At 39.8% G+C, this 19,026-nt stretch overlaps 1 protein-coding gene across 8 annotated transcripts in view; it reads right to left on the bottom strand.

The window, feature by feature from the left end:
* Nucleotides 1-335: 335 nt before the first annotated feature.
* VPS13B (vacuolar protein sorting 13 homolog B) overlaps nucleotides 336-19,026 on the bottom strand; it is a 429,893-nt gene continuing 411,202 nt past the window's right edge. For all 8 annotated transcript variants that reach the window (XM_041470605.1, XM_041470603.1, XM_041470604.1 and 5 more), the window contains 5 exons: nucleotides 18,039-18,209; nucleotides 11,272-11,448; nucleotides 8,741-8,843; nucleotides 7,826-8,075; nucleotides 336-2,325 (listed from right to left, as the gene is read on the bottom strand). In XM_041470605.1, coding sequence (XP_041326539.1) covers nucleotides 2,080-2,325; nucleotides 7,826-8,075; nucleotides 8,741-8,843; nucleotides 11,272-11,448; nucleotides 18,039-18,209 — 947 coding nt within the window. In that variant the 3' untranslated portion in view covers nucleotides 336-2,079. The remainder of the gene's footprint in view (nucleotides 2,326-7,825; nucleotides 8,076-8,740; nucleotides 8,844-11,271; nucleotides 11,449-18,038; nucleotides 18,210-19,026) is intronic.

The raw sequence follows: 19,026 nt of genomic DNA, 5'->3' as shown, positions 1-19,026 counted from the left end.
CTGCTGTTCCTCATTTTATACAGGTGTGTTTGCATCCCCTTGGCTTGTCTGTGTACTCCATAAATAAGGAACAGATTAGTCTAATTGAAATGGTGAGTACAGTGCTGTTTTGATTCAGTTAGTCACAAAAGCATAAAACTTTTCAGCACACATTTTTGGCAAGCTAGTCACCAGTTTTTACTTCCAAAGTATTGTCATATCTATTGCATTTTCTGGTACACTACAAAGTCCAGTGACCAACTGGGATAATGGGGCCCGCATAATGCTTGCCTACATCAGTCTTGTCACTGTCCTACACCTTGTAACCAAATGAATAAAAAGCTCACAAGAACAAGTATTACAGGAATAGCTTTATTATCTTTAAACAATTTAATTATATTACAATTTATCCATCAATATGCAAAATTAGAAGTATTAAACAACTTCCATAAAATACTCAGGAATGAAGCACATGTGTGTACATACATATACATTTTTAAACAGTGTTATTTAAACAATGACTAAGTTATTAAATCATTGTATGAAATGTTGAAAATGGATGGGCTAATTTCACAGTCAGAAAAGGACAAATGCAGACCCCAGCCTCCTTTACTCTCAGTACATGAGAGACACAGCTTTTAGAAATACCTTTTAACAAAACAGAACTCAAGAGAAAAATATCGCAGTTACTACATTCTTATTTACTGTGCATTTGGTCATATCAAGTATGCATAGAAGTTATTAACTATAAAGCATATGCTCCAAATGGTGATCACATTTTATTCCAGTTTTTGACTCCAATTCCAGCCACGTTCAGGAATCTCCAGACATAATTCATTTTGGTAAGCATATAGAAAAGGAGAGAAAAGTTAACACGCATAGTTGGAAACCAAGTAAGCTTTTGATTTTAAAATGAAACTGCCATAGCCAAATTTGGTTTATAAAGTCATCTAACTGTGCCCAGAGATTGATTTCTTGTCTACTACAAGAAATGCAGGTGTTTAACATATATTTGTAAATGTATTGTGATGACATCATTAACTATTAATGCAATTGGTGCCTGTGGGTCCATAGTTTTCAATCAACTTTAGAAAAATCTCACTTTGTTTAGTACATATTTGAAAGGTCACGTTTCTAAATATTCCTGTTTTTATCAGTTTGAAGATGATAAGCATAAAATGAATTAGGACTGAAGGGAGTACATACAATGTAGTGGTGGCAGATCAGAAATAAGCAAGACCCCACAAGGTGTACTTGGCACCTGCACATCTGGGTTACATTGAGCTTGGAGATTTTAAGGAGACAGCTCTGTTTCTTAAATTTTTGAACTGCATGTTACTGGCTTCCAGTTAATGAGCAGACAATGCACGGTCATACATACATTGAAAGTACTTCTGAAAATTTGATGGTGGATAAAATAAAGTTTCTGTATACAGACAGTTTTAAAAATAAAGTCATGTTGTAGTTCATGTTTTGTTCTCCAAACCACACAAAGGCACTAGTTTACATTATGGACTAATGTCCTGCAGAACTTCACTCAAATAAAGGAAGCTATTTTAAGGTTAAAGTGGTGCTAAAACCCAGCTGTCACTAGTAACTTAAAACAGCCACACTGGGTTTTTCAGATTTAGTGGGGGAAAACGCACATGTTGGGGGAGTGTGGGTGTGGGGGGAAAGGCCCAGCCTTGAGCAAGTTTTTACAGCTGAGTTATAAACCTGGTTTATAACAGAAACTGGCAGACCCTAAAATAAGATATAGAGGTATTGGTACACATTTCTGTGTGTGGTAAAAACGTCCGTATGCACGTAATTTTCCCCCATTCTCTAATTTTTGGTTATTGAAAAGAAAAAGGATTTTGATTAAGCTGTAGTCCAAGGCTGTTCCTTCTCACTTTATTCCTTTGCCAGAACACTTTCCTTCCAGCACTAGTATTTTGGCTAGGAAGCAGGAATGTTGTCAAGATTAGAAAAGCTATTGGGCTTTGTTATCAATTTCTACCTCCTCAAAAATTGCACGCATCTCTACTTGATGTAGGTTACTGCAGAGAAAGCATTGCTTTCAAACTGGTAGGACATTACTACACACACCAGAAACAACTATTAATTAAATCCTTTCCTCAAGGCTTTATTTTTCACCATGGTGAATTTGCTAATGAATACCTGGGCAAAATTTGGATCAACTACATACTGATAGGTTTTTGTTATAGTCAGGGGCTGTTCAGCAGCCACGGCTTGGGGGGCTGGCGCTGCGGCGGTGCTGGGGGCGAGGTGACAAGAGGTCTTTGTGATGTACTCCACCAGGCGGTTGTACTGCTGCTCCGACAGTCTCTCTCTGGCGCCCTCGGCCTGGGATCAGATAAGATACAATAGTTACTGAGGGTTTGACAGTAACTGAGCTGAGCAACAAGGACAACAGCTTCCACATTTCTCTGAATAAAATCTTCCTGCCTGAAATCTTAAAATAGTTTAAAGGATTTTTTTAAATCATGAGTGTTCTCCCATAGTTGAGTCCTTGGTGAATTAGTCCTCTGCTGTTTGGACTTCTGAGAAGCTCTAACTCTGCCACACAAAATTTAAGCAGTATCTTTGGAGAATTGGTTAAGAGTAGAACTTTACAACAGATCAACTCCTTGTATACGGCAAACGCATTGAAACCCCTTTTAGAAAAATGTCAGTAGCTCTTGGCAAGGCTTATCATACAGAAATTCTATTTAGCCAAAATATTTTAGTCTTCAACTTACTTCATTTAAAATGAAGACTAGAAGCTACTTTCCAGATGAATATCCTATGGCAGGATATATCCATCGGGTTCTGGCAACAAAACCCATTCACACAAGGACATTTTTCTGAACAGAAGGGTTTTACTAAAGATGATTTGGGCATTTTGTTTCTGGAGAAGACATTAAGGGATCTGTGTTTTGCAGGCTGAAATAGGTAGGGGTTGTTTAAGATCCTAGCAAGAGGAATGCAAGACTTACCCTAGTGGGAAAAAATACAGTAAATCAAATACTGTAATCAATCATATGGTTGCAGTCAGATAAACTATTACCCAGAAAAGCTATGGACAAACCTGGCTTTGGAAGATTAATCTGCTGTGCCCTTGGTTTTGAAGAAGTTGAGGATGGCTATGACTAGCTTGAGAAGGGAAGGCAAACAAGCAGGCATCAAGCTGGTTGCATGGGCTCAAAAAATATTTCAGAAATCCCCCCATGGATACTACAGTAGTATGATAAGCTAAGTCATTCAGAATAGAAGTTACTTCCAAAATATTATGATGAAAAGGCAGGAGCTATAATAGGGCTAGGGTTTGATTCTTCCTTACTTTATGCTTGGAGAATTGCTGACCAGTTTAATTTTTGTAGGATTTAAATTTCCTTGCTGGACATCATGCTAAAGATTTTAAGACTGCTTTCTTCTGCCTGTCTTTCAGGGAGTTGTACAGGTCTTGCTTGATAGAATGATATTTTCAGACAGTGCCATTAGATTAAATTTAACATCCACAATCGTCTCTTGTCATGTCTCTGGACTGCAAGACTCATTTAAATACTCTGCTGCTTATTTGAAGAAAGAATTAATATGATTGATAGATAGTGACAGGTGTCACATTCCCATGAAAAAAGTCCCCTCTGGATTTTTTTACTATGCCTTTGGAGATGGATTTGCTGCTCAGCGAGTAGAAACACTCCTGTTTTCAATCATCATCACAAAATTGCTAAAGGAAGCAGGCTCATGAACAAGCTCAGAAGTTTAAGGTTGAAGCCTATGCCTAGAAACAGCGGAAATGATGAAATGGGCAGAGGAAAGGGTTGTTTCCATGAACGACCTTAAGCACTCAGAAGGCAGAGTGCTGCAGCAGACTCCCAGCTAACTGTGGAGAACGGTGTCTGAACCACGACTCTGGTCTGGTGGCTCAGTGAAAGTATCTCAGCACTTAGTCTGTTTCAGCAGTTGAAAGGAGACAAATATGCTGGAGTACCACCTATGTAAACTGGATTTTAAGTTACAGGGTAAATTTTGCATGTAGGTGGCTTCACACTTTTTCCTGATTTCTCCTAGGGAGGTAAGCCCAGGACAGCTGGGTTCTGCCTCCACATTGACCAGAAGATCCTGCTTACCAAAGGAGAGAGAAATGGTGCTGGTATCCCACTCATTGACTTTTGTGAACCCATTCTTCATTAAACCCCAGGCCATTTTCCACAGATTCAGCAAAATTATTCAGAAGGAAATATTAACTATGGTTGGATGGTCTTCCAAAGTAACTGGGACCCTGCTTGCTTTTAGATGACTTCATCTGTAACTAAGTGTCTGCTTCTGTAGCCAGCTTCAGTTTAGCTTCTATTTTCAAGACAAGAAAAATTTGGAATTGATGTTATTCTACATTTATTTCCTAAATGGGACCTAAGATTGTCACTAAGTGCCCTCACTTGCTGCTTTGAACATTTATAATGTTAATATCCAGATCACTCAAGGATTCAAAACTTCATCAAGGCTTGCTTAATGCACCTCATAGAGAAATATTACAGATATCATGTCCCTTCATACTACAAGGTCATATTTTTGGGTTAAGAACTCCAGTATTTTTCTAAAATTCCTCCCATTATGGTTTATAATGAATAAGCCTCCAGCAATTCTAACTCCACAGCAGCTACAACACCTGTGCTGTGCAGTCCAGATGGGTGTAGCACTGATCTACTCCTCTGTGCACACTGACTAAGCAGATCCAGCTCTTTAGGTTTTTTTTTTTTCTATTGCTTTGAGAAATCCAAAGATTGGTTTTGAGCTTGAAAGATGGTAACACGTAGGACTATTAAAAAAAAATCTGGAATATCTGAAATTCCAGGGCCCTACAATTTTTTGTTGTCTTCTTGATGTTATGAGCTATACCAAGAACAGCTGGAAGAGCAGGACTTTTGAGTTTGACATCTGTCTGGAAAAAAGCAGTGTCTCAATTACTTTGGAAGATAATCCAAATACAATTAATACTTCCTTTTCAATAACAAACTTGTCAGTGCCAGAGTTTTTAAGAATCCATCCAGGCTATTCCTATCCAGATGGATTAAGTTATATATTGTGGAGGCGAACAAGGCATCAGGCAAATCTATTGCTGAAGGAGTCAAAATATGCTCCATAACATCTCTGGTGATTACAGCTGTAGGATAACTCATGTTTTGTTTCTTAACTGTTCCAAGAAGTTGAGAAGAGGGAATGAGAGAAACTGTTTTGGGCAGAGCTGAAACAAAACTTTTGGCAATTGTTTTTGTGACCAGTAATGCAAAAAAGTGGATTTTTATAGCCTTGAAATTAAATGTTTCAATTCGTTGTATTATTTCTAGCATCTTTTTTAAACTAAGCAGAAAAATAGACATAACTTATACTGGTAACATTAGCTCTGTTTTGCTAAACTCAAAATAACATTTTGGTTGACCTGATTGGGCATTTTCCAGCTAAACACTGAGGCCATCTTTGCAAATGCCATCATGCACAGACATGTCTGCACTTCAGCTGAGGACACGTTCAGTGCAACACAATGGCCTACTATTAATACTGAGGAGTTGTGCCTATTTAGGCATCACTCTGCAGCTTGGAGGCTGCTCATCTGCAAGTCACAACTTGTTCCTCCTAAGGTTCCTTTTCCTAATCACATCTGAAGACTTTGCAGAAGCTCTTGTCAGGAAGCTGAAGGGAAGCTCTGGCTCCCGTCAGCACCAGTGCTGCACATGACACCCAGACAACAGATTCAGCTGCGGAAAGGAAATCACCAAGTATGACATCTCCCAATCCACTAAAAAACCAGCAAATATTAATTACAAAACAGTCTACGTAATCACTAAAACTGTATTTTTTGGAATCTTTTATTGTGTAGCTGCCTTAGCTGCCTTAACATAAAAAATTCAAATTTTTTTATTCTGTTTCTTTCAACTGCTCTTCCTCACAGCACATTTCTTTAAATTTTTACAAGAATTTCAGTATCAGTATCTGCATTTTGAAGCAATGTTTTGCCAGGTTTGTTTTGTACAGCATCACTCAACTTTTGCTGTCTTGCCATCCCTGACTTGGCTCCACCTGGGACACAGGCACTTTTCCCAGCTTTTCCCATGCCATCCATTTCACTGCATTCTCAAGATGCTGTATCAGCAAAAGAGATGCTGGGCTCCAGGCTTACAGCTCCTAGAGTTGCATTGCTGCACCACTTGAGTAGAACTCCCATATTTCCATCCAGAACTTCAGAAAACAATGGCGTGTTTGGTCCAGTACCTCCAAAGGAGGATGCTATGAGCGCGCGTGTGTGGGAACATTGGACTCTGCACGTGCCATGCAGGGTTGCTCTGTGCATTCAGAGGCCCCACTTGCCCATAAATCCTACACATTCCCAGCTGTAGGGGCTAGAATTAGGCTCCCTGTCCCTTGCCTTCCCTCCTCCCAAAGAGGCAGACCCTCTGCACCCTTCACCACCCACCTGCAGCAAGCTGCCCCACAGCAGCAGCCTTCTCCTCACCCCTTGGAAAACCAGATGCCAGACAACACTCCAGGCCAATAAAAAAAAGATCTGGGCTGGTGGTAAAGTTAGGGTTAGGACAGGTTGGGTGCATCCAGTGCCTTAGTGAAAACAACTTTTCTTCTTCTTCCCTTCAGGACACTGGCTCTGGACTGAGCAGGACAGGCTGGACTCTGACAGTCTGATGTGTGCCTCCACCAACCACTCAGCACTCAGGGACAAAAAAAGCTGAGCTTTGCCCATTTGCTTCACAATTTAAGTAATCCCTCATGTAGCTTTGTGGTGAGAGAAGGCAACTTCAGTCAACAGTTCTCTGTGAGACTGAGGTTAGTGGAAAGACAATAAATATAAATAGAGAATTCAGCACTAAAGAAAGCTTTCACAAAAATACTCAAGTGCTGTCACGACACAGATGAAGTCCTTGCTGAAACTGAAGCAAAACTCTTCAGTGACTTCAGCAAAGTTAGGATTTAACTGAAGGTGCTCCTACTTTTTGTCACACCTCATACTTCAGGGTTTTTTAATATTTGAAACAGAAATTACTGTTATAGCAGTCTATAAACTACCTGGCACACTTCTATAAAAACCAGGACATGCATGTTCGTTTTTGAAATGCTCTCTCATATGATTCTACTTGAGAATTTAATACAATAAACATTGTTTCCCAAAAGTGTAAAAATATAACATTCTTCTGCCATTAAAAGAAGATAATTAATCCAAAAAAACCTCAGTATTCAAATGGCTTAGACATCTTTCAACATGAAGATGAAGCATTTATGCTCTTACTGGAAAACACGTGGTGCATCCAATCTCAGAGAGGGACTAATCCAGTTTAAAGCTAGCATTTGCAGAAGAAGGAGGATCTAAGAAAGTAAATACAGCCAAACAAGACCACTGTGCTAGAAGAGACAAAATAAAAGCAGGCTGAAAGGAGCACCAGCACCACTGAACTGTTACCAGAATTGCCAGAAGAATAAAAGGAACTGCTTCTGCTGGGAGTTGGTCGGCACAGGGTGCACTGCTGACTTGCCAAACAATGAACTCCTCGTGCATATGTAGCCATGAGAACCTTTTCCGAAAAAAGGTGATGCTTACCAAGAACTCAGACTTCCTCTACTTTTTCCCTCAGAAAATTTCTGTCATAGATATGGTATATCACGATCAATAAGAGGATAGAAGGGAGCAGACACATTCCTTTCATCCAAAGGGAAACACAGCCAACTATGAGGGGCAGATCTCCTGGTTTGGCACTTCAGCCTCTGGCCTCCCAAAGGTGAGTATTCCCACTGCCAGAAGCACCAGCATCAGTGTAACTTCATCTTTGAAGGGAAAAGGTACTCAAGTCCTTACCTCCAAGTCAGAAGGCACTCTCTGTTGTTTTAGCTGCACCTTCAGCAGATCTTTTTGCTGATCATCTTCCAGACAATCGATTTCAGTCACGGGGAAGGCCTGCTGCTGTGTGTCTTCACTGATGCTCACGACAAAGAGCACCTCTGAGGTGAGCAGCAAGCAGCCTTCATGCTGCTGGCCTGATCCACTAACAATCATGACATCTAAGGCCATATGAACCTCTGGCCTTCCCAGAGACTGCAGCATTTTCCTGCATTATCAGGTTAAAAAAAGAAAAAGAAGATAAAAAAAAGAACTAGTTAGTGTAGTGCATTGGATCCTCCAGGGCTTATTTTGATCACTGTTTTTACTTAAGCCTGTAGCTATCACCTACAGATGTAAAATAAGCCAGGGAGTGTACTCCAAAACTCCGTTACTGAAAGATGTAAGATTTCAGATTTAAAGAATGAATGTGAAATTGTTACTTATCAAAACCCCTCAATCACTCACCACAGAACTGGCCTAATATCTGTGCTAGGTTAGCCTATTTCCCCTCCTATTTCCTTAAGAATAGAAAAATTACCCTGAGAAGTGGCTTAAAAATTCAGTGCAGAAAATAAAGCTATCTTCACTAACAGCTGTTTCTGGAGATGTGCAGTATTTTTCTTGGGCTCAGTGCAATGATAAAGTAAGTAAGAACTCACTGAATACCATTAAATAAAGATCAGCTCTGTAGTTTCCAAGCTGGATGCATATCAGCAGCCCATCATTTGCAGATTGGGTTTCTATGCACTACCTTTGTGTTTAATGTTCCTAAACAAACTGCCATAACTCAGCCTTTCCTAGGGAAGCCTTTCCTGTTAATTTGACCAGAGGCCAGAACCTATTAATAAACAATGTGGATGTAAAAATGAGCAATTGTCTAAATAATGTTACCAGACGTATTTGACGTGGCTGTTTGGAGCCTGCTCAACATGTTGATCATTTGGACGAGAGCGCTGCTTGGGAAGCTGAGAAAGTCCAGCTCCATGCAAAATACCTGTGGGCAAGAGAATTCAGGTTTCTTAGTGGCTGTTTTCTACAACGCAGTTACGTGTTGTAGTGATGTCATCTGTTTAAAGCAGTTCATAAAATAGTGCAGATCCAAAATGATGTCACATCTCTGGAAGCTGTAGTCAAGATAATTCATTAAATATTACAATGCAAGAGTTGTGCACTTAACCCCCATGATCTCGCTTTAGCAAGAAACAAAAAAAGCCCCACTGTGTGTTCCATGAATCAGCTCTACACTTGCAATCAGGAGAAACATAACACTCCTGAGAGCCATCACTTCAGAGCAGGATCAGACACATCACTTAGAATTTATGTAGAAAAAATCAAGACCATTGTTAAATTTCTTGCTTAATATTAAAATACTTTCATATACGTGTCACAATTGGTATAAATTAGAAGGCAAGTTTGCCTGCATTTAAATGTTCAGTTACTTAATCCAGCTGTTAAACACAGATCCGTGTACATTTATGAGATCTCCTGGGGCATCTGGTTTATTGTGAATTCTTCTTAGTGCCAGCACAGAATGGAGACTACAAGCAGCAGTTAAGCAGGTTTCTAAAGAGACTCTCCAGAGCTGAAGATGATACAGTATGTATGATTTCAGATGGCCTATAAACATTCAATGATGAGGTATGGTCACCAGAAAGAATGCGTGGGATGCAAAAAATTCACAAATGGAGTAGTTCTAAAAATTTTTACATGACAGACATGGAGTAGGTTATGCAGCAAACACTAGTGTTATATGGTTTGGTGCTAAGTTACTCTTTTACAAATGTACTTCTTTACAAATAAATTAAGAGATTTTCTTTTGTCTAAGCATTCCAAAGGCACAAGGGTGTCAATAACTTAGATTCCCTCTTACACAATGGATAATAATTTAAACAAAACATCAGCAATGAAAAAAAAACCCTTTAATTTTTAGCACACATGTTGATGGTAATACTTAAAAGCAGCATCCCAATTGTAACAGTTGGCTTACCGAGGTTCTCAGCATTATGTGAGTGAAAATGTTATTTACAGATGGAGACAGAGAGAACATGTGTTTATTTCTGTGTGGTCCTCCACCCCTTGGTCCCCCCCAAGAGGCACTGTCCCACTTCCAATCCAGTTGTGGGTAAGAGTTACTTGAACTCTTGTGTATTTTCCTCTCACGCACTGTCAACTATTATTGATATAGTTTTATGTTTTTTCCTGGCTAACTCCTTTTGTCACATGGTCATGGAAAACATGAGGTCTTATATACCATATCTGCAATGAAAAGTGTCCCTCTACTACTATGAGTTTCTTGATAAAAACAGCAGCAGAATTAAATCTAGAATTAAAATGTCCTGGGCAGCAAAGCCAACACAGAGACAGCCAACAACAGAAAAAACCTTCTGATTTTGCTGATACAAGTTTTAAACCTATGGGGTGTACAGTTCAGGAGAACAGTTATTATTTATGATCATACAAACAAGATAAAGTTGACTTGAAAGAATTCTAATAATTGTTTCATTATTTCTTTTACTAGATGGAATGAGCTGTGGATGTTGTAGGAAGCATCCTAACCTTAAGCTCTATGAGAACTACTCATATTTTAGTCAACACAACAAGCATAAATATTGCTAGTGATTAAAGGCTTAAACATTCAAGGTTTGTCTGGTATAATTAGTGAGGTGGAATTATTGACACATTGTCCTTCTATCAATATCTCTTCCCTGACTGCCTCCAACCAGCATTTCTTCTTAAATCTCAAGAGGAAAGTGATTTATTGATACTGGAGACAAATAAATTAGTGTATTTTGATATTTTATTTTTATCTTTTACACTTTCTGCTTGTCCAGAATGGTTCCCATCAATTTGAAAGGATTTAGCACCAGTGCCATTAAGTGCTCAGTCTAGCTGGAAACCCCACCTCTGGTTGCTCTAAGGTTACCCATGTATCTGAAAACAGGACTGTCTTCTCGTGAAGCTCCAGTTTAAAGGGGATGCTCCTACTACATGACTCACTTCTTTCTCCCAAGAACGTAACTCACTCTTTGCATAGAAATAGCCCAACTCTTTCCCTGCCATAACAAAGCAATCTCAAAATAACACTCTAATTGGACATAGTGTTGCTCTAATCCTTTTATGTCAAAAACTATTTTTCAAGCACATATGTTTCTGTAACTAATTCTACTGTATTCCAAGAATTACTTCATGCTTTCTGCATTCTCTGTTTCTGTGGCTGTGCATCGCTGATCAGTAACACAAGAGAGAAGCACAACACGATGGCGTTTCAGAAAACCAGCAGAGCATTTGTAAGTATTTAGCGGTGGCATTTCTAAACCTTTCTCTAAGTCACACAATACTGAGCTGGATAAGTAAGACATAGCAGGTTGTTTTTGAACAGCATTTTAAAATTTAAATGGAGGTGTTGGAAATATGAAACTCACCGTAACCTGTCTGGGAGACGAGCTCAGCTGCCCCTCCAATGGGCTTCGTGAAGACGCCCATGATTCCCTTCCCCACACCCGAGATGACCCCTCTGGCTTTATGCCCAGCAGAAGCTTGGGCCTCAGATACTCGCTGAAAATTCCGCATTGGCTGATCCACAATCCCAGCAATTGCACCTGAAAAAACAAGAGTCTCCAGTAAGTAGCAAATACATAAATATATAGTGAATATATAGATAAATATTCCGTAATAAGAGGAAATCTTACTACTGGACCTGAATATTGTTTGGATTAGAGACTGTACCCCATTCTTATACAGCTATTTAGTATGTGACCAATTAGCTAAACACTATCTTAGCTTCAGTTAAGATCAAACCTTTTTTTTAAACATTTAGATCACCTAACCTAACACTATGTTTTCCTCTTTTGACTACTTATGCTAAATGCTTTTGCTGAGTTAATTAAATTTGATAATAATTCCGAAAATGTTGGGCTAGGAATAAAATCCTCCAGTTTTAGACAACTTGAGCTGCTATGGAAATGAGATTTTTCACGTAAGTGCGAGATTGACTTCATGAGAATAAAAACTGCTTGTATTCAATATATCATTTTTATATCCTCTTCCACTGCCAGAAGTGTTCATAAGCTAATGCAACTTTTGATATATGACTAAGATTAGCAGAATTAGACTTTGAGCCTTTTTGTTACTTTTTTTGTGAAAACCATCATATTTTACTTTAATGCGCATGGGTCAAACTTTTACAAGTGACATAATGACCTTCCCAGCTTTTAGTATCAACAGAGAACTTCAACTTAAATCTTCCTAAATGTAAACAGGTATGTGAGGTGGTACATTTCTTTGATCTTGAGTTTATGCTAGCCACTTAACCACAGACATGTCTCTAGTTGTTGTAATTTTGATAGATAAGCTATTTGGAGATCACTATGGGTACAAGGACTGGACAAAGCCACACCAGTCTGCCCGAACCGAGGGGCTTTGCTCAGTGAAAAGCAAGTCTGCAGGCTTCTTGGTCAGGTCTCAGTTTGCACCTGCAGCTGCAGATATCAAGATAAAACAATTATTTAAGGAGTAGGATTGAGTGTCACCGTGGTTACTAGGCATTTTCACCTCAACCTAGACATCTCTGAAAGTTCTGCTTTGTAAGTGGAAGGAAATCCAGGCATAATTCCACAGATTCGGACAATTGCAACCGAGGTATTTGGCCCCATGTGTTTACCAGCGTGACGTGCACTAGGCAGTGAGCTGGTTTTCAGATGGTTTTAGTTACTGTCACTGGATAAATAAAGAAATTGCTGACTTTGAACAACAAGAACTAATATTGTATTTGTGCGCAGTCACTGTCCAAATAAAAGACAAGGATGAGAAACAGCACACGCTTCCCCAGATCTTTGTCCTGGGATACTATGGATCAGGAATTCAAGAAACTTGCATCCCCCATAAATGCCTTCCTCTCCTCTTAGAGAGAATTCTCCCAAATTCTGTAGCACTAGCCTTTTGACAAATTTCCACAGAAAATGCTGGTCTGTCTGTGAAGTGATGCCTGGTTTTAATTGAGGTCACTCACTGAAGCTGAGTGTGCAGCTGAACATTCACCTTTTGTACCATAAAAGCCACAAAGCCACATTTTCCTTAATGCCATGTCATTGAAACGATACAATTTTCAATTCATTAGTACATACCAGCTGCTCCTGCTGCTTGACTAAAATAATATCTCAACACCACATTACACAATTGGGATTGTTTGTCCAGTCTTTTGTGCAATTGGGATGCATTTGAAGGCATAAAACAATACTTGGTGTTCTGCTAAGTTACAATATTATACTATCCTGTGACCTCCTTCACCCTATCTACTGAGGTCATCCACAACAACTGCACTTTCAGAACAGAAGTTATTGCCTTATAAAATGTAATCCACCTAAGTCCTAGCACTAGTAAATTATTTACTGCAATATACTTGAGCAAAGTTATAAGGTAATAATAAGACCCTACTCCAAAGGACCCGTGGTATGCTCCAGGCACTGCTTGGCTAGAATTAGGCTCAAGGACAAGGAAACAGAATGGAAACTGCTGTGACTGTGTTATAGAAGAATATTTATGTAATACCCCAAATAATCTATAGCTTAATTAGCCAGTTTTTAGTAATTCCATGCTTCCTGTTACTCTGGCATTTTATGCATGTTCTGAACTTGTCTGTGAAGACATGGCCCTTTTGTATCTCAAATCCTTTTGCAAGTCTTGTTGTTCTACCTGCAAAAAAATATATCAAATGATCTTCTCTTCCTCTGTAGTTCCTTATCTTCACTTGCAACTGACTGCCAAAACTCATTTATGTGCAGTGGCCGTGCCCACAAATCACAAAATAAACTATAACCTTACTCCTTTTACTGAGGAGTGGCTGGTTCTACCACCCTTGTGTGGGGAATCCAGACCTGTGCAGCTCCTTTCCTGTGTGCAGCATGTGTGAGCGAAGGAAAAAGACCTAGACCAAAGCCTGAGCAAACTCAAAACCCAGCAACAGCAAGAGAGTAGTGGCACATACGTGAGGTTCAGGGCACTCCTCACACCAGAAACTGTGCCAAGCACATCTTCAGTGCCCCTGTGGCTTCTGGCTTCTAACAGAGTTGTTGGCAGCAGCACCATGAGGGATGGACTTACCAGAGAAAGTCTCTCCTGACAGATTTCAGTAGGGTATCAGGAAAGCCGAGCATGGGACCACACGTAGTGGTTCCTCCCTTCCCACTCTCATCCTCTCTCACATGGTGTCCTACTGCTGGCCCTGTCCTTTCCCTGTAATGTCCCTCGACCAGTATTTTTTTAATTAAATGAAACCATTCTCCATTTTTCTTTTTTTTTCTTGCCCTAAGCATTTGATTTTATATGCATGTCCACATATGTACACACAGATTATGCATGTATAAAGAAAACCTCAATAAAATTAAACACCAAAGCAACAAAACAAAAACATATTCTTCCATTACTGGACCAAAGAGGTTCCAGCAACAACATAACATCTGCTAAACATCAGATGGGGTGCACTCTGGTTAATACATGTTGCTCAGTAACAATAAAAAAGCTACTTTGATAGCTACAAAATTCAGATAGTTCAGAGTATATCACTGGATTACTTCAAGAAGAATTTGATTACGGGCAGCAACTGGTTCATGAAGAGTGACAAAGTTTGGTGAACGTAGCACAGCTTACAGACCTTGGCAAAACTCGGATGGCTTGTGACAAACTTTTTCAGAGCAAGATATAATTGGAAAAAATCCCCCACTAAGAGAAACTGGCCATGCTTTGCCATGAGGCTGGAAGCTGCCCAAGCTGAAGCCATTTTGCTTCCTTTTCTCTGTTGTCTTCCAGGGTTGCTGCAAGTGTTTCACACCAAAACCAGGGCTGAAGCATAATCTCACCACAGCAAACATCTCATAAAAATACAGCTCAAAGAAAAAAAGCACCTGTTGCCGTGCATTAATGTTGCACAATTAGTGTGGAATAGCGCACAGTTTCAGGATTAGCACTGGCTTGTGCTATCTTGTGTTGTAGATAGGCAAACACAGAGTGGCCCTGACTCAGTGATAGTGTACAGCAAGAACAGCCACCACCACCTGTAATAACAAAAATCTAAGCTTCTGAAACCCAGGCTTTGCCTGCTCTATCAGGACAGTTACACTGTCAGGCAATATGGATCAGTTCACTTCCCCAAAAGCAGGAAGGAGTAACTGAAATGTTGAGCACTTCTGCCACTGTAAAAAATAGCTTTTTGAATAGTTGTCATCTTTTGGTTATTCAGATATGCTCAACTTCCTAAAGGCAGCCACTTCAATATAATATTTTTCACTAGGACCGGCAGTTGAAAATACAGCAGATAGTTTCAATAGTTTCTTTTACATGCTTAAAAGTTAATATTTTAAGTTTGACCCTGTCACACAAAATGCAAAAGATAGTTCCTTGGTCGGAAGTCAATAATCTAAATATTTTACCAAAAATTTCACTGCATATTTGCCTAAACATATAAAAGAAAAAACACACCTATCATAAGCTGTTGCTTCTTTTCATGCACAAGTGTTACTAAAATGACCCAGAAATCTCCTCCAAATTAGAAAAGAAGACAACAGCTGGCCAAAGATAACAATCAAATCAAACAACACCCTGACAGTGCTTGAGTCATTTAAAATGAGACAGGACAAAGCACTTAAGAATGTACCACAGGGAACAACTTGCACTGAGGAGGAGACGAGAGTACATGATTTTGGCCCTGATTCAGCAAAGCTCTTAAGCACATGCTTAAGTGCTCTGCTGAATCAGGGCCACCGTGAGCCAGATTTTCAGAAAAATCAGAAAGGCAACTCTAACTTTCTGGGTAGGTACCACAACATACCGGTGAACTGAGGACTCTTATGTGAGTTCACATAGGCACAGAATCTACATTGCCATTGTTTTAGCTGCCTGCATGGGTCAGATGGCTTTTATGAACATGAGAGTGCTGTGACCACCGTAGAAATCTCCTTCACACTCTTCCATTTTACAATTAGAAAGTCATAGAAATTATGGCTTCAAACAGTTGTGCTCTCTGCATTTCTGTGCTCATCAAACTTTTCATCCTTGTGAAGGAAAACAACTGCAGCTTCACTTTGTTATGTACGAATAACCTTAAGTGTTTTTAAAGTAAGCATATTCATGTTTATTCTGAATGTGCTGGGGGAAAAAGCAGCACAGTGATCCCATATCTTCAATTATGTTTGTTTTTTTTTTTTTGGGAAGCCACAATATTCTTTACACTAAATGGCCAGGACAGCAGCAGCTTTCTGACAAGTTTGTAGAAATTGAAACATCGGTCTAATCAAAATTTAGGTCTTGACACAATTTATATGAATGCTGCTGCCTAAACAGAAGAAACATGCTTTTAAAAAATATTTTTTTTAAATTAAAAAACTGATACAGAGTAAGTAGAATATTTCTGATTTCTCCCTTAGTGAGTTTCATTCTTGTCACATCCAGCTATACAGTAACTGTAGCTATTTATCTGGGTGCTTCACTGACACAACTGCTAAGAAAAAAGGTAGTTAGCAGGGAGCAATCGCTGAACAATAACCACAGGAATAAAAACAGGACCCTAGCTTGTGGAAGAGCACTGTTTAAATGCTAATATGAAGCTCTAAATTTCTAACTCGAAGTCTGATTTCTTAGGAAATCAGGGGCACTGGAATTCTAGCTTTATTTTTTTGTTTTGCTTTTAACTCGGGTGTAGTGCTGTGAACCACGGAATCCTTGTGCGCAGGGAGGTGCAGGAATGGCGTATTTGTGCATGTACGTGAGGAGTTCCCAGCTTTCCTGAACAGCAGAAACTTTGCCTTGATACAGCCAAAGCTACAAAGTTTTGCTCTTTACTTCAGGCTGTGCAGCTGATGTTTTTAGCTCTCAAGGGCTCTGGTGTGTCAGTAAGGGGATACAGACACCATGTTACCTTGATGTTTAATTAATAACTGAGCCAAGACCACCAAACCATTTCACCAGCACATACACACCAGGCTGACACAGTGCTTCTAAAAGGATAACTTTTCATCCAGCAACTCAACTGCCCTTAGCCCAATAAAACAAGAGGGAAAAATAAAACCTCCTCCAAACTGCCTTTGATTTGCAACTCCAGTAACAGCTTACTATTGGGACAGTGGCTACTAATATATGGAATTTCTCCTCTATGCACATTTCTCCCAGGACACTTGCTTGCCGGTTTACAGGCATTATCAAATGACAGTGCTTCACATAATCTAATGTTATTGCTTAAAATAATTCCCAGCAACTTAACCCAAACTTGTAACATTTTTACCACTTCCTCTTTGGGGCTTTCAGGGTTGCGGTTGCAAATTTAGGAGTTGTGTACACTACTGAAGATTAGGAAACAGGACAAATCCTTTCAAGCTTCAGCTCTTCTAACCTTTTGCACTGGACTGCTTTTGGTCACTTTGATCTCTAAGAGATTCATACTGTTTAATACACACTGAGGAACTCTGCCAAACAATACAGTTCTGCATTCCTTTGCAGTGTGACAAGTCGAAGTAACCTAGAAAATCCAGCTCCTTACTGCAAAACTTCTCGCAGAGAATTTCTCCACTGTGGGTTAGTTTTCAAAATTTTAGGTGCTATTTTGAAACGGATAGAGTAATCTTCACTTCTAACCAAACCACTCAGCTGCTTCACGAATAAAATTGCACTGAATCAGGATGATCTGGGTCTCTCCGTAAAAGCAGAATTCCTCATCAAAGCTTACTTAACATCTGCACTAAGTTGAAGTGGTTTTCAAACAAACCCAAGAATCTCTGATATCTACAGTGCTGCAAAAACAAGCAGGTTCAGAAGGCATTCCTATAATTCATCGGAAAGTAAACATCAGCATGATGACGTCTTCGTGTTGAATTAGTTACAAGTCACGCTGCCCGATGCAGAATTATTCTTTTTTTCCCACTTAGATCTACATCATGTACAAATGAAAATCTTATTTCACAAAGAAAGTGCAAACCCATTCTATATCTGCAATTATTTTATCAGCAAACATCACACACAAAAGTCGGTAAATCTTGATAAACAGTATCTAATATACATACTGTGAGGCTTTTCACAAGATTTCACAAGAAGACACTAACCACCCCCCCCCCCAGACTTTGAAATTATAATTCACAGTTAGAAAAGGATAGTGAGCAGATTAGAAAACAGTATTATCATGACTTGATATTTAATAGTACATTACCTAGAAGGCTAATGCCTAAACGAGAGAGGCCCTGTCTCAGTCCTTCTCCCAGGCTCTCTGGAAGCTGCCTTCTCCATTCTTCTTGTCTGTTGTAATGCTCCTCATCAAGTGACAGCCTATCCATATTCCGAGCAAGACTTGTTGCCAGATTGGTAATTGACGTCAGTGTACCTAAATGCATGGAGATATACATTTGGGTCTGGATCAAAATGCTTTAATTTAAACCACGGAGACATTGTATGCCTCCCTGCAATGCTGAGCTTATGAGCAGAGCAGCAAGTCAAGTGAACAGTCACCCATGTGTAACATGCTTTACTGTTTGTCAAGCATCACCACGCTGCTGCTATGGCCCGCGTCACGCCTTTTACATTAGCCTGCTCCAGGTTTGCCTGGTCGGTGGGAACAGAAACTCATCTGAACATCCTTCTCCAGTTCCCTGACTTGTGTAAGGCTAATCTAAATGGAGAAGGGGGTGATGGAAAGGTAAACAAATATTTACAGAAGAAGCCGTGAGGCCGCGTCCTGCGGGAGGCAGAGTGGGGGCTCGGAGCAGCAGCCAGCGCCGGGGCAGGCGCCGTGTCTGTGCGGCGGCCGGAGCCACGCGATGGCACTGTTTGTACAGCTTTGCAGGGGAAAAGCTCCTCCTGTTCCCATGGCAGGCCAGCCCCACTGTCAGATCCCATCCACATACTCACACAGTTATGACAACTGTATCTACTTCTTTTTTTTTTTTTTTAATAATAAATATGATGAGGCGACCGAGTGTAGAATTTCTGATTGCTAGCAGAAGTGCAGAACACCTTTAATACTTCTGCAGTTATCACATGAAATACTTGCTGAGTGAATATCTATTTCCCACTGGGAGGTTTAAAATTCTGAAGTTTCTGAAACATTCTCATGCACTGCAGTAAAGTGGTGATCTGTTTAATACATGAGACATTGCATGTGAGCTTGTTACATACACTCTTAGCTTAGCTAAACAGGAACT

The sequence above is a fragment of the Pyrgilauda ruficollis genome, unplaced genomic scaffold (genome assembly GCF_017590135.1).
Source record: "Pyrgilauda ruficollis isolate IOZ18807 unplaced genomic scaffold, ASM1759013v1 scaffold25, whole genome shotgun sequence".
Taxonomy (NCBI): Eukaryota; Metazoa; Chordata; class Aves; order Passeriformes; family Passeridae; genus Pyrgilauda; species Pyrgilauda ruficollis.
The sequence above is the reverse complement of the archived record's forward strand: the minus strand, read 5'-3'. Positions and strand labels throughout refer to the sequence as shown.